This window comes from Equus przewalskii, chromosome 2 (assembly GCF_037783145.1).
Source record: "Equus przewalskii isolate Varuska chromosome 2, EquPr2, whole genome shotgun sequence".
In the NCBI taxonomy this organism is placed as follows: Eukaryota; Metazoa; Chordata; class Mammalia; order Perissodactyla; family Equidae; genus Equus; species Equus przewalskii.
In genome coordinates, this window is record NC_091832.1 from 11028324 (window position 1) to 11044448 (window position 16125).

Genomic DNA, 16125 nt, shown 5'->3' on the forward strand with positions numbered 1-16125 from the left:
GTCAGGAGATCAGTCCTGATGCTGCCGTTGACAGTGCAACCCTGCAGCGGCCATGAGACTTTACCAAGTCTCTTCCAGAACATCATGGCTACACATGCCCATCTCAAGGCCCTGTGAGGACTAAATAAGACAACAGGGGTGGAAATGCTTCCTAGGGCAGTCTGGGAGCCTCCTCATGGATGGAGATTGCCAGTAGGGGAGAAGTCATGAGACTCAGGGTAGACAGGCCAACCTCAAGATTTTATTATTAATACTTTTGTATGCTTATGTGTCCTGCCTCATCCCACAAAGGACTTGAGTTGACTGAGAGGGCAAAAGCACTGACAGACTGACTGAAGGACAGATGGGTGGATAGAGGAATGAAGACAGAGGCAATAAGGAGCAAGAAACCTCCAGGGAAAGAAGATCGTTGATTCAGATGTTCAAGTCAATGTTTATTTTCTAAGCATCTACTATGTTTGGTTTCAGGTGACTTCACCCAGGAATAGAAGGATGGCATATGTGAACTTATTCCTCTCGCTGTTCCTTTTCCTCCTGCACATACAGCTAGATGATATTTCCCAGTGTCCCTTGCAGCTAAGTGGAGCCATGTGACTTGGTTCTGGCCAAGGGAAGTGGTCAGACGTGATATTTGCCACCTGCAGACCCGGCCCTTTAAAAAAATCTCTCCCAGAATCCTCCATTCTCTCTCCTCCTCCACTGGGTTTAGAAGATGCAGCAGAGGATGCCAGGAGCCAAGGACCGGGGTCCACAACCCCCAGTGGTCAATAATAGGATCTGTTACATGGGAGCTCCGGAAATTTGGATGGGAAAAATTTTATCTTTCTTTTTACAAAACTCTAAACTCAAATTCAGCATTTTATTCAATTATGAAGGGAAGCAACAAACCACGGTAATATTCCTCAAAGCTGTCGTTTTTCCACTTGTAGAAATCGCAGGTACTTTTCTATATCATGTTAAGTTGTTGCAGAAATATCAAAAGGTCATTTATGAGGAAAACATTCTGCAATTGTACTGTTAATCCCATGGCTATTTTTTAATTTGTTATATTATTATTATATCAGAAATGTATTCTATTGTTTTCTCACACATACTATCACAAAACTGTAAAAATATTTTGATACTTGAATTTCAATATAATTGATTTCTTTTATAGTCCTGCAAATTGGATTTTGAAAAAAATCTTTATTCTTGGGGGTCCATAGGCTTCACTAGCCTGCCCAAGGGGGTGCAGGGCACAAGAAAAGATAAGAACTCCTCCCCTAGAGAATGATGGAGCCCCCAGACAAAAGGACCTGGGTCTCTGAGTGACTGTCGGGAGCAAAGTACCCCACACTGCCACCACCACTGATCTGACATTTGGATTATGAGATGGAAGAAAAATAATCTTTATTTGTTAAACTACTAAGACTTCGGGGACTGTTTATTATACAGAGGGGAGTCCTTGTGGCTACAGGAGGAGTGCAGGGTAGACTTCTTAGCTTAAGTTAACTCCGGACTCACCCTGGCTCTCTCAAATGCCTTTGTTCATAAAGGATGGAATGCCCTGGATGCCCTCCCCTCACACCCAACCTTCTACTGTCCAAATTCGCCCAAACCTTCAAGGCTCAGATCAAATGCCACTTCCTCCAGGAAGTCTCCTGTGCCTGCTCTCCCCTCACAGAATTCATTGCCCCTGACCTGAAGTACCAAGAGCTAGCAACTTCAGACTCCGAGCTTCCGCAGGGGTAGGAAGTTGGATAAATTCCCCTCCTGTCACCCAACCTCCCCCCACCCCTACAGTGCGCCTAGTCCAGTGATGCCCAGCCACAGGAGGGCCAGTGAATGCTTGCCGCATGGGAAGCACTCGGTGGTCAGGGACCTGCCTGTCCAATTCAGCTTTATTACCTCAGCCTGGTTCAGGTGCACACAGAGGATGCATGTTTAAGGAAAATTAGTGATCCAGGGAGGCGCTGGGGGAGAACCTAGTGCTTTCCCACACTGGGGCCTCAAGTCCCCTTCTCTGAGATTATTTCTGCCCAGTCTGAGTTTCCAACCAATATATTTTATCCTCTAGGTCTCTGCAGTTCGGGTAGCCAGATGAGACTAGAAGTCGCGAAGGAGTTAAAAAGAAGATGAGTCTTGAAACCCCCTTGAAAGATACCTCTTGTGGTCCCAGCTGAGTTAGCCTCTGTCCCACACCTGGAAAGCCACTCCCTCTGCCCACTCTCTCTTCTTCCCACCCTGCCCACCTTCAACAAGCCCTGGGAGCCTGTGCCCTTGGGCAGGGAGCACTTGTCTTCTCTGTGCAGCTCTGGAAGCACAGGCCTGCTCCCTGGACAGCCGCTGCACAGTGGAGAGTGGGGATGGTGGGGAAGCGTCTCTCTGGCCTCCTCCTTTGCCTTCAGAGGTGCCTGCCAGCCCCAGCTCCTTTGGAATGGAGACGAGAATGGAGAAGAACTGAACATGAGTAAAGGCCCCGTCCCCTCTCTTCCTTCAGGTTATCTTGCTACACTGGGGCTCAGGCCCTGCCCTGGACACTGGGGTCCCTCCTCCTTCTTCCCAACCATGCTGGGCGCCAGAGACCATTATTGCTCTATTAAGGGTCAAACTTCTGAATAACATTAACTCCACTTGTCCTTGGGCAATGCGACCCACTTTTGGAGCAGTTCCACACACATGGTACGTTCATTCACTCACGTGCCAGGCCTTGCACCCAGAACATAGTAGTGCATCGGATCCAACTCTTGCCCTCAGGGAGCTCCCAGTCTGGTGAGGGAGGTAGAGTGGTAAGCAGAAAATAATACACCCCAACACATTCTTTAAAAGCACCAGGGACAGGATCTAACCCCAGGTTTGGGCGAGGTGGGAGCAGAGGCAAGAGACAGCTTCCTGGAGGCGGTGACATCTGAGCTGGGAGTGAACCAGGTAGAAAGGGAGAGAAGGGACAATCAGAATCACTGGCTCTTGGGTTCATCAAAGGATAGACTCATAAACTCCTAGAATCATTCTTTTAATGAACAGCTATTTTTTGTGCCAGCTGCCATCCTGGGCAAAGAGATCTGAGGGACAGCCTGGTGATAAGCTCATTTCATTTCACAGAGAGGGACACTGGGCCCAAGAGAGGATGGAGTTGCCCCAAGATAGAGTTGCCAGTGTGCATGGAGGTGGAGGGGTGGAGCAAGGCCTGTGGCTGGGGTGGGAACATAGACACAGCAAGGCACTCACAGCCCCACCCCAAAGATGCCCCAGCCTCCAAAGACTCAGGTTCCTTCAGGAAGCCTCCCTTCCCACCCTCAGCCACCTTCTTGACGTTGTAAACTCCTTGTTCCAGAGCTGCAGGGTGTGTCCAGGCTTCTCTTCAAAGGACCTCTGTCTCAGAACTGCCCTAAAGGGCCAGAGGGGAGAGGGATGGAGCAACGACCAGTGCGGGGGTGGGGAGCCTGCTTGGGAGTCAGAGCTAGGGAATCCACAACAAGGACTGGACAGCCTCAGCCCCTAATCTGTGCAGGTAAGCCTTGAGACCGAGAGCACAGGGCCACCGCGGTCAGCCCAAGCACGTGTCCTGAGCAGGGATCCGCCGCGGTCAGTTCAGGGTCCTGCCTCTTAGCGCACGGTCGGGCCTGCTCAGAGCTGGGTCGCCCCATTGGCACAGGGTCTTCCCTTTAGTGTAGGGTCTGCCCGCTTTGGGGCCAGAGCGTCCTGGTTTGCAGAGTGAGCCTCTAACGGAGGGTTTGACCAGGGCGGTGTCGCCTCAGTCAGCGCCGCCTAAGCTCCGGGTACTCCGGGGCCAGCGGCGCCCCCAGGTGGCTGGGCCCCGCCGGCGCTCGCGATGCGGGTGGGGCGGGTTTCAGGAACCTCGCTCCTCTCAGGCTCGGGCAGGGAGCCTCGCCACTCAGGTCCCGCGCCTCGCCCTTCAGGAATTGCTTCTGCTTCGGAACATTCTTTTCACGCATCTTTGGGGCTCCTTCTGCTCGCAGAACACAGCTGGGTGCGCGAGCGCATCGGAGAGGGAGAATCCTAGATGCAGGCGCTGAGGAGACGAGTCGGGAAACTCCAGCCCCAGCTCCAGGGGGAGCGACGACAGAGCTCGGTCCTTCCCCTCCAGCCCCTCCCCAGTCCCCGGAGCCTCTGTCAGCCAACACCCACGCTGCGGACTTGTCTCCAAGAGCAGCGGTCCGGCCCCCCAGGCTTTGGGTAGCTCCCGCTCCGACCCCACAAAATCTGAAGTTCTCCAGTTTGGCCTGGGACTGCGGGACCCCGGGGGAAGGAGGCAGAGCCGAGCCCCTTCCCCGCTCCGGCTTTGGGACTGTTCTCCCCACACCATGACCACCACGTGCACAGGTTCGTTCTCCAGCTCCCAGGGAGTGCCCTGCCTCTCTCACCTCGGGCTAAACACTCCAACACTCCCCAAGGCTTCCCAGAAACGGAGAGGGGTCAGGGTGAACAGAGACAGGAGTCAAAGGGCGCTGTGGCAGAGGCTCCCTCTCACACTGAGGGCTGGCCTCCTACCCCAGGCCCCCCATCCCAGTGCCAGGGCACCAGGGCAGAGACACAACCGGCAGGCTGCCGGGTGGGGATTCACCTCACTCTCATTTCCCACCCTCCACCAAGGAGACAGGTTCATGCAGAACCGAAGGACCAGGGTGTCCATGGAGACTTTGTCACCCCTCCATGGCCCTGCCAGGGGAGGAGAAATCTCAGGGTCCTAGGGGGAAGCCCCTTGGATCCAGAAAGGAGGGAGCCAAGTCCCCTCCACTCAGCTCCTGTTCGAAGTGGAAGCCCTGAGACGGCCACCTGGGCTGTGTCTCCGGAGTCCCAGCCAACCTGTGGTAGGCCATCACTGTCCCATCCTGCATCCTGCATCCTCACTGCAGAGGGAGAGCCAAGGGAGGGTGGAGAATGCTTCAACAGACCGGAGAGGGGAGCTGGGAGAAGTCACTGACCCCAGACCCAGGAGGCGAGTCCAGGCTAACAGATTCCAGCTCCATTTCTCAGACAGAGAAACTGAGGCTCACTGAGGGTGAGAAGTACCAGCCCAATGTCCCAGAGAGTCAGCACCCTGGCTAGAATCAGGAATCCTCTCCCCTCCTCCCCTTTTCTACCCCCAGTATTAGATAATTAATCATCTTCGGGGTGGGTGCTAAAATGAAGACCGAGAGGGAGGAGGAAAGAGCATCAAACTCTGATACCTTCCAGGGCTAAGAATAACCCAGAGCCCCTATGCTGAAGCCCAGCAGATGCAGTCGCTGGCCTGCACCACCCCCCAACCCCTACCCCTAAAGCCCCAAAGATCGGCCAGCACATCCCAACCTGGAATGAATAGCTCCAGCCAGGGAAGCTTCGGGCCTAGAGGGCCCGGATTTTCTTCATCTATTCTCCACTGTGTTAAAGGTCTAGAGTCGGGGGGGCCCGGGAAGTAGGGCTTGGAGTAGCCAGATGCGCAGAGTGGCTGCAGATTCTCCAACAACAGACTCATAGAAGCAGGGAGAGAAAGATGCTCCTGCCTGGGAAAACTGAAGGCCAAAGCAGCGATTTACTGTGAACTCTGACCACTCCCCTCGACCCCTTTCCTGTCGCCAAGCTGGTGCCCAACCTTCTTCATGGCCTGGAGGAAGGATTCTGCCGCCTTCTTCAGCCTGGGAACCCAGAGTGGCAACCCAGAATGGGATGACCGAAAGACTCTCTTGCTCGCCCACACTCCTCTGGATGTCCGCCAGCACCTCGTTCACCTAAGGGCGACCTATTTCATCGCTGATTTGTCTTGATAATTGTCTGCCCTCCCACATCTCCATCTCGATTTTCCTCCCATTCTGCCTCTGGGAAGGAAGGAGGATTCAGAAGCATCCACAGTCCAGACGACACTGAGATTTCCCGAGGCTACAAGGGGAGATGCTGGGTTTTCAGTTTCCTCAAAATATCTAGCTGAATGCTTTAATTATCGATGCAAGTGCATAGAGGCTGCAGGCTCCAGCTTTACATCTGGCATCTGGCTGACTGACTCTGGGCAAACCCCACCCTCACCCCTCCTCCAAACCTGCTTCCCCATCCGGTCAATGTTAGCCTTGGAAACCTTGCAAGCTCCGGTGTTAGCAGCTCTACAAACTGCACCCACCTCCTTGCTGCAGGAGGACAGTTTCCTGGGGACGGAAGGGAAGGCTCCAGAGCCTGTAGGACTGCCCACAAGAGGTCCCTCTGTGCAGGCTGAAGGGAAGGGAGCTGGCAGCACCTGGCAGGAGAGCAGGTCAGAAGCCAGACAGTAGAACCCCTTGACAACTATAGAACAACCTGGATCCATGTGAACCTAAGGCAGGCTAAAGGGGCTGAACATCAGCAGGAAAGGGAGGAAGCAGGAGCTTCTGGAGGAGGCCAGCCTGCTCCACTGCTGGTCAAGTCACCGAGCCGCCTCAGCACCTTCACTGGGTGCTCTGTATTCCCAGCTTTGTCTGCACTGGGGAAGGAAGTAGAGAGAAGGTGGAAGATTCTAGTCTTTGCTAGAAGAATAAGCGAAGAGGCTCCGAACTCAGGCCTTTTCCTCCCCACCCCTGCAGAGACCCATTCCTAACCCTGCCTCCCAGCCCTCCACACCCACATCCCTCCAGCCTCCGCCCCAGCCAACTAAGGAGGGGGGACCACACTCTCCGACTCACACTGCCACAGTCACAAATATACACATTAGCACACAGAGTCACTCACAAATATTCACCCCCAAGCACACACACTGATACACACTGGTCCCCTCTCACACACAAACATACACAGTCACAGACCCCAAATTCCCAAAAAGCACATCGCATCTATGGGATGTGATACCTGAACCATCATCATAAAGTGGAAATCGACCATCCTTAACCCTTGAAACACCAAACATTTGTTTACCTCAAAATGGTGATAATCACTTGTTTTGCCTTTCCTTCAGTTCTCAACTACTGAGTTAGACGGCTTGTAAGGACGCTAGGCAGATGCTTGCTGCTTGTACCTCCAATACAAGGCCCAGCACACAGTAGGTGCCCCATCAATATTTGTGGAAGGAAGGAAGGAGCCAGAGAGCAAAGAGATCTCCCTGGCTGGAAGCAAAAGAACTCGCCTGTGTTTGATCCTTACCAAGTAACTCCTCAAACAGGCAGAGCCCTGACGCTGGCCTCACACTCCTCAGACGGTCAACAGACAGACGGACAGCGGGACCGAGGCGCGCCGATCAGAGGCCAGAGCTGCGCCTGGGGCGCATCAGAACCAGGAGCGGCTTCACAGTCCCTCTGTCCTGGCATTCTATATCGAAGACCCACGGATTTGCAAAAAGGACTGGCCCTCGATCCTGCCGCCTGCCTGGGGGTCCACAAAGCGTGGCTGGCTGGGGCCGCTGAGGCGTCTGGAACTGGGCGCAAAGCCGGCGCACCGGTGTATCTAGCCCAGAGATCCTATTCCTTGTACCCGGAGTCCAGGTCCTTGGATCCACTCCCCGGCTCTGCAACTGATCCGCTCTGTGATCTCGGCCTGGTCCCTTCCGCTCCAAAGCAGGAAGTGGAACCCTACGATCCTCAGGCTCCTGCCGTCTGGGTCTGAGGCTAATTTAAGCCATAATCTCACCAGCTGCCCTCTTTGACTGGGTGACTCGTTGGGAAGACAGGACTAGCCCCAAAAGACTGGGACATTGGCATGGAACTCGCAGTTGAGACGCAAACCCACAGGGCCCAGGAGAAGAGGTGGCCCCGAGGGAAGGAGCAGATGAGGCGGAGGGCAGGTGGTCCCCCCACACCCAGCCAGGACCGGCACATCTGCATCTGAATGGGATGGGGCATCTAAGTCAAGGAGTCCGAACCGCACCAACACCTGCTAGGCAAGGGGGGCGCAAAGCGAGGCCCCTCTGTAGACGGCGGTGATTAACTTGGATAATAAGCCCCACTCCCGTTCCCTCAGCGCCCCCCACCCCCGACTCACACACATGTTTGGCAGTATCTAGATAGATCTTTTGAAATACGCTTTACAGGACCGCAGTGATTTTCAGGAATCTAAGGGATGGATTTAAATGTTTTGTTCCCCCAATAATTCGTCCTTCCCAGTCCTAAGATCCGTGCAACCGCAATTGCAAAGATACTTCTTTCTGCGTAGACAGAAATGCCCCAGAGGTGAGACCAGCCTCAGGCGATTTTCCAACGTGGGGGCGGGAGGGGGGGAGCACACATCTCCAAAACCCCAGCTCCCCACCGCGAAACGCGCGGGACCCCTGCAGGGCAGCTCCGTGCATCTCCGCGGTCGCCCGCGCGCGCGTGCCGGCTCTGATGCGCACCCCGCGAGAGCCGCGCATCTGCGAGTAGCTGGGCGGGGGGATGGGGGGCACACGGGGACAGGGTGAAGACCCGGACTCTGTCGACACCTTCCAGGAAGACAAAATTGCGGCGCAGAGGCTGGCGTGGCCGGGAGGAGGGCACCTGGCGCCGAAACCTGCCGCATGAAGAAAAGCAAAGGCGCAGAGAGAGAGCGACTTCCGCTCAGAGTCCGTGTGGAGCGAAAAGAGAGCGCTCCGCAGAGACCCAGGCTCAGAGCTGGGAGCGAAGCGAGGATCGGAAATAACCCCGAGGGTGTCGGCGCCCAGTCCAGCCCCGGGGCGCAGGCACCAGAGGAGACCGCCTTCCTTCTGCAGCAGTCCGGAGCCTCCGGGCCTTGGGAGCGGCCGCATTCTCCGGCCGCACCGCTCGCTCGGCTACGAAAGGAGGCGGCGCCCGCTCCGCCCCGCGCCGCGCCGCGCCCACTAGCTCGCGGAAAAATTCGTTCCTGAAACCAGAGCTGGGAACATCTGTCCTCCCCACAGCTTTCTGTACTGGCACGTGTCTATGCTAACCTTAAAGAACAGAATAATTCCGCTCTGGAACTCCAATTAACATTTGTTTTGTTCACAAATATTCTGATAGACGAAAAGCTTAAGAGGCTGAATGATCCCTACGACCTCTGCCCACCTTTAGTTCCCTTTCACCGTTTCTCCACAAATCTCAGAACGCCAGCCCCAAGGACGAATGTAAGCTGGGTTTGATCACCCTGCCTGTCCTCCTGGACGCATCTCCAGGCCCTGGCTAAGACGACCATTTGGACTACGTATCGGAATCATTTAGGCGCAAACCCAAACTTGCCTCGTTTTTCTTTGGCGGGATGCGCAGGGTTGGAATTAAACTCCGAATCCGGTCCATAAAGACCCTTTGCGCGCAGCCTCCTCCCACCGCCCTCTAAGCTCGAAATCCTACGAGGCACGCTCCATACTCAAAGCCTTTTCTCCCTTTCTCTCCCAAGGTCCCTCGTTTAAACAGCGTCGGCGCCTTTATTCGCCTGACCCTATGCGGAGGAAAACCCGCCTGATCGGTCATTGTCTGGTCCGCGACCGCCCCCACCCCCGCCCCAATCAGTGTCACAAAACGCCCCTTTCAACAGATTCCAAACCCTCTTCACCCGGGCTCACCGAGCCTTCGACTTCATTAAGTGCGCGCTACGGCGGCGCTGGAGGAGGCGAAGTTTAAATAAACCGGAGCGGAGAGGGAGGAGGGGTGGGCCTGGGGTGGGGGGTGGGGGGTGGGAAGCTGCTAGTTGAAGGGAAGAGAGAGAAGTGTTTTTGAAAAGGGGAAAAAAGTCATCAGGGGAAAAGCGCTTTGTAACCACGAAGACGCGCCCGCTGTGGCGAGAACAAATTGGATATGGAGGGGAAGTGTCCGCCCCCACCTTAACTCCCGCTCCTGGGTGGTCCGGGGAGCCCCAGGAGAAAGAAAGATGGGGAGGAATCGGCGGTGAAAAGAATTAACCACTTTAATTGGGCTGCAAGAGAGAAGTGGGGAGAGGCTCACCGACGTGCCTCGATCGCCCAAACCAAATACCCTTCAATAAAGTAAAATAAAATGTCTGCCCTTAGCGGTGGCTGAGAGACGTGCGTCAAAGTTTGAGAATCAAGGCCGTTCTCAGCCATAGAAAGTAAATCTGCAAGATGGGGGAAATTCTGCCCGGAAAGACCCCCTCCCCCTCCTTGTGGCCTCGGGCCTCCCGGCGCCGGATGAAAAGGAATGAAATTGAACGAAATTGAACGAAATGAAGTGAAATTGACCAGTGAAATTCGCCAATTTTCTTCCCCTTTAAACTGCCCGCTCTCAGCAGCACTCTCTGAACCCCGGGCCGATTTCTTAGCATTTTTTTTCTCACCTCGAGAGATGAAGGTGTGCCCTGGATATTTTCTTATTATTGTCACCGATTGTTGGGGCCTGCGGGGGCAGGAGCTCAGCTGTCTCCACCCGGACAGCGAAGGAACCCAAGGAACAGCTCCAGATGGGATGGTCTATTTCTCCTCCCAGGAGCCGCCTTACACTGAACACCCACCCTGTGGGAGGGAGTCACTTACAGACCCTCTGGTCTGGAAAAAAAAGAAAAGAAAAGAAAGTGGGAGGACTCTACCATACAAACCTGCAATTCCCTCATCTTTCTCCTTTGCCCCATCTAAAGTCCAGGTCCCAGGTAGGTCCCTGCCAGGTTAACAGGTTCCCAGCCCACGCACCTAAAGGAGTCCGGAATTCCAAACACCCTCCCTTGTTCCTCGCCTTCAGCAGCACAGATAGCTCAGCAGTTCTTTTTCTGGTATTTTTAAAGGCCAGTTGGGCATCAGTGGCTTCTTTCTGTCCCCTAGTCCTCGGTCACAATTATATCTGGCCCAGATCTAGCCTTCTTGACCCATGGGGAAACTGGGGTCTGAGTCATGTGTCTGGGGCCCCAAGCTCCCTAGAAGCCCCTGGAAGGGTGCGTCTCACTCTTCCGCAAGTCTTTTATTTCTACCTTTTCCTGATACGGACCCTCTAACACACACATAGACACTGAGCAATGTGCTCAGATAAATTCACACAAACACACACTTTCACAAAGCCACATTGAGGAATCTAGTTGTGGAAGTATCTCACCAGTCTATCCACCATCAGAGATGAATTCTGGCTGACTTAATTTTCTCTCTGCTACAGAGGAAAAACCAACTAATAAACATTTTACTCAAAGATCCAACCTAATATCTGGGAGTGACATAGTCATGGTAAATGAGATCACGTAAGCTACAAAGTGCTTTATTAACGGCAAACACACACAGTCATGTTCAACCTTCCTCAAGTGAAAAGAAAATGAAATGAAACTCAGCAATGTAAGCCAACTAAGCAGACAGCCAGAGACCACTATCCCAGGATCAGCAGACATTTCCCTCTTTTTTTTTTTTTTTTTTACCATTGAATCTAACCTTACTTCTCCTGGACTTATTTGATAAAATCGTGGGAAGGTGGCCCACTGCATTCCATCTCTCTTCACTCCCGTAGTCTCAACAAGATGGCGGGGAGGGCACCTCACCTCTGGCAGAGGGGCTGCGTTTACCATACGCCCTCCGACCTTGTCTCTCCTCCACTGGGGAAGGGGCTGGGAGACTTAGGAGTCCCAGCCACTCTTCCTCAGCCCCGGTGCATTCTCTCCACCCTGATCCTGATTCCAACCCTCTTCCATAGGACACTCCATCCTCTACCTCCTCCTTCTTTCCTACTACTGCTGATGCCTGGGGATCTGGCAAAAGAGGTCTCAATGGCTTCTCCCTGCCTGCCCCTCACAAGTTCTCTGCATCTGGTTCTCTTCTTCTTTCTCTGTCTCTCTGTCACTTGTCTCCCAATGCTCACCCTCAGCACGTGTCTATATTCTGTGAAAGCTGAATGGCCTCTTTCCGCACCTCCATATTTCTCCCTCTCTCAGCTGAATGTACAGAGGAAAGAGCTAAGAAACCATATTTGCTTCACCCAAAGCATCACATCTCACCCAAAACGCTCGCCAATCTGGCCACCAGGAGTCGGGCAGCGAGCTGGGAGGCTCAGTGAGCTGATGGAAGCCTCCAGCAGCCCAGTGGCCTTGCACGCAGGCAACAGTCCCCGGCTGTGAGCATGACTCAGGATTGCGGAGGTTGGCCTAGCAGAGGGAGACCACACTGACGCTCTCCCTCACTCATAGCACACCTCTCACCCTCTCAGCTGCAGGAGAGAGGCGGTTCACAGTCCCCAATTCAGTCCTTTCACTCTGACTCTTCCATGTGCCAGGAGGGTGGGGGATCCAAAGAAGGCCCTACAGTGGCCGAAAAACCCTTCTCCCCTTAGGGACACAGAAAGAGACAGTGACAGAGAATCACAAACACAGAGGCACATGTTCACGGACACATGTAGAAATAAAAACCACAAACATTGTGAACTACAACTCACCCCTCCCCAGTAAAAGGACAAAAAGCAAGGATGCATGTCAACCCAGACTGACATGAACACAAATCTGAAGCTCCGTAAAAGCCCCTGCACACAGAGGCACACGGATATGCATCAAGAGACTCATTCACTCAAACCGTACTTCACAGGGACAGTGTCCACGAGCATGGGGCACCCAGATCTGCCCAGCCCACGCGAAAGTCTAAAGTGGAAGGAGATGAGAATCCCCAGGTGCATTTGAAACAAAACCTCTCTGCAAAACCCCAGGCAGAAACCTTTCTAGGACCAGAGCGAAAACGAAAGTGCTGGAAGGGTCACGGGCTTCCCAGAGTCCTGGCCCATTAACAGCTGAAGGCCCAGGCCAGGGTCCCCTGCATCTGATAAGCCCAAGCTGGCCTTGGTCTGCCTGGACTGCAGGAGAGCCCGGGGTCTTCTGGGAGAGCCCCAACCCGGGCAGGGGAGTGCAGGCAAGCAGACCGAGCTGGTGACTGCCGGAGTTCACATACATTTATTCAATTGACACCAACGAGGAGTGGGGGGAGACATTTTTCTTTTTTTCCACACAAACCGTCAGACGATTTCAGAGTCTCCCCACAGTAGAGAAGTCTAAATCAATGCACACCCAGTGGACAGAGAACGCAGATAGCAGCCCGCTGTACAGATATTTACAAATAATTACAGGACCCCCTGCCACAGGATGTGCCCTCACCCACCCCACCCCCACCTCTCCAGCCCCTGACCCAGACCTCCTCTCCCACCCAAACCTCATTGCTTTTAGCTACAATAAATATCCCAGGGCCTGGGACAGAGCAGAGCACTAAGAGGACTGCTGGCCCTGGGTGGCTGGACCCAGCCGGCCACGGGAAAGGGGAAAAGTTCCTTCAAAAGCACCCCAACACAAAAGAGGGAGGATGTTTCTCGGCGGGGTGGGACTCCGCATGGATTGTGGAGACCCCTCGCTTCACCTCTTCGTTCAGCTTCGCCTGTGGACACTCCTTTATAGGCTTCAGAGAGAAGGAACCTCCTTGGAGAACAGCAAGGAAAAAAAGTTGAATTCTTCTTTTGAGCACAAAGCGGATAATAGGTGTCTTTAAATTATAATATTGGACAAGCAGGGCCTCAAAGCCGAGGAAGGAGTGAGCGGGATGCAGAAAGAGAGACCCCTCTGCGCAGTTGGTGTTTCTGGCGGGACCCGCGGGGCCTGGGCAGGCTTCTCTCCGGGACAGCATTCTTCCGGGGCTGCCGGGAGAAAGCGAAGACTCCCCCCGCCCCCGTTATACTGCTCAAATTGGAACCGGATCGTGGCTTGCGAACTCGTCGCGTAGACCCGGGCCTCTCCCTGAGCGATGGAGCCCGCTTCGTCCCAACTGTCGGCGAGATTCTGAGCGTGGAGCCTGAAGTGCCAAGTCACGCGCGCCGGCCCAAGGTCTGGCGACTCTTCATAAATAGACTCCCTGAGTTCCTCTGGGACCGCAGGAGCTCCCGGGAGAGACTTAGGAGTGCGGGCCTAACTGGCCCTGAGCCGACGCGGTCAGAAGTGGCAGCCACTGAGACCGGCGACTTTGCCGGCAAACGGAGGCCCTGAGGACAGGAGCGCGTCCCCGGGGTGCGAGAGGCGGATGTGGCCGGCCACTGGAGCCAGGGCTGGGGCAGTCAGCATGGCCAAGACCTGGGCTTGACCGCCAGGACCCGCCGCCGCCGCGAACGGCGATCCCGGGGAGCCCTCGCCTCCGCCCGGGGGTGCTGCCCCGCCGCCGCCGTGGCCCATGATGTGGTCTATGGAGAAGGAAGGCCTCTGGCCGGCCCCGGCGCCCCCGCCGCCCGCACCACCGCCCGCGTCCGTCTTGAGGCCCTGGCGCAGGAGTGCGGTGGACAGACCAGCCGCGGTGCCGGCTGCGGGAGGGCTCAGCGACGCGGGGTAGAAGGCTTTGGCGCAGCCCAGCTCCGCGCCCAGGAAGGCGGGCAGGCCTGCGGGGCCCGGGCCCGACCCTGTGCCCGGGGCAGGCGCAGGGGCCGGAGCCGAGGCTGCGCCTGCGAACACCGAGGCCGTCGGAGGTCCGGGTGGAGGCGCGGCGGCACGGCCTGGGGGTACCGACAGCTGGCAAGGAGCGGCGGCGGCGGCGAAAGCGAAGGCGTGCGGGTGTGGATGCGGATGCGGGGCCGGGCCCGGCGGCGGTGCGCCGTAGGCCGGGAGAGCCAACCCGTAGCCATAGCCGTAGGCTCCGTAAGCGGGGAAACCCGGCAGAAAGGCGCCGGGGTCCCCCGCCGCCGCAGCCCCGCCACGCAGCAGCAGCTCCGGGTGAGGGTGCGTGTGTGGATGCGGCGGCGGCAGCGGCTGCCGCTTGAAGCGCTTACGGCGCCGCAGGAAGCTGCCGTTGTCGAACATGTCGGCCGACTCCGGGTCCAGCGTCCAGTAGTTGCCCTTGCCCGGGTTGCCCGGCTCGCGGGGAATCTTGACGAAGCAGTCGTTGAGCGAGAGGTTGTGGCGGATGCTGTTCTGCCAGGCGGGGAACTTCTCCCGGTAGTAGGGGAAGCGGCCGCTGATGAACTCGCAGATTTCGCTCAGCGTCAGGCGCTTTTTGGGGCTCTGCAGGATGGCCATGGTGATGAGCGCGATGTACGAGTAGGGAGGCTTCACCAGGGGGCTCCGCGTCGCCGCGCCCCCCGACGGCGGTCCCGGCCCGGGCCCCGCCGCGCCCCGGGCCGCCGCCGCGCCTGGCCCGGGGCTTCCCGCTGCGGCCGCCGCCCCCCGGGGCGCTAGAGCGCGGGGCTCGCCGTCCGAGCAGCCGCCCGACTCCTCGTCCTCAGCTGCGTCCGCCTCGGCTTCCTCCGAGGGAGGCTCGGGGCCGTGCGGGAGCACGTCCCGGGGGGCGCGGGGCCCGGAGCGGGCAGGGAGCTCCCCCCCACCGCTGCCGCCGCCGCCGCCGCCGCCCACTACGTCTATGTCTGCGTCGGCCTCGGACAGCGCGGCCGGGGAGCTCTCGGAGGACATGATCTCGCAGCAGCAGCTGCCCAGGGTCATGGTGCCGCCGCCGCCGCCGCTCTCCGGCTCCGCTCCGGCCGCGGCTCGGGCTCCGCCGCGCTGCCTCTGGGGCGAGTGTGTTTTGCGCGCGGGCGGGGAGGGGGCGGGGGACTGAGGCGGGCAGGGAGGGGTGTCCCCCAGCTTCGCAGCGCCCCCTCGTGGCCCGACTCGGCCGCTCTCACCTCTCGGGGAGTACCCGACCCGCGGCTCTCTCCGCTGCCCCGGGAGCCCGAGCGGGGGCCTGCACCCGGGGCGCGGGCGGAAGGAGCTGAGGCCTCCCCTCACCCTGGCCGGTCTCGGCCCCAGTCCCCCCGGGGCGGGGGGGGTCCGGGTATTAGTCCCTCCCGCCCAGCGGCTGCCCAAGGCGGAAGAGCGCGAGCCCGGGGCGGAGCTCCCTCAGCGGGGTGGGGCGGGGCGGGAGGGGGCGGGCGGAGTGTCTCCGCGGAGGGGCCCGGCGGGAACAAACAGCCGCCGCGGCGGGAGCTCGGCTCCGGTGCCGGAGGCGGGTCCTCCTCTTCCCCGCAGATCCCGCAAACCTTTCGCTCCCTGGAGCCGCTGCCTTCACTGCGTTCGGCCCCTGGATGTTAAAGTTCACGCGGACGCCAGCGGGAGCCGGGAGAAGGAGCGACAGCGCCCACCCATCGTCGCCCCAAGGCAGAGACAGCGCCCGGGCCACCAAGGCCGAAGCGCAGTCGGAGCTGGAGCGGGAGCCTGAGACGCCCAGACCAGCGCCGCCCGAGGAGAGCGGGGCCCGCCGGCGCCCGAGCGGCTTCCGGCCCAAGGGGAGACGCACTTGAGTGATCGCGAGGAGCGAACTTGGCACTCTCAGCCTCGGGCCTCGGAGAGGTGAGCGATTCCGGCGGCGCCCTTCTCCTCCCCTCAAAGGCC

General features: G+C 57.3%; 1 protein-coding gene across 1 annotated transcript; it reads right to left on the minus strand.

Moving 5' to 3' along the window:
* Nucleotides 1-12704: 12704 nt before the first annotated feature.
* On the minus strand, nt 12705-15591 carry FOXD2 (forkhead box D2). The gene has a single exon (XM_008541872.2). The coding sequence runs from the start codon at nt 15235-15237 to the stop codon at nt 13747-13749; it is 1491 nt and encodes a 496-aa protein (XP_008540094.2). The 5' UTR covers nt 15238-15591; the 3' UTR covers nt 12705-13746.
* Nucleotides 15592-16125: the final 534 nt, after the last annotated feature.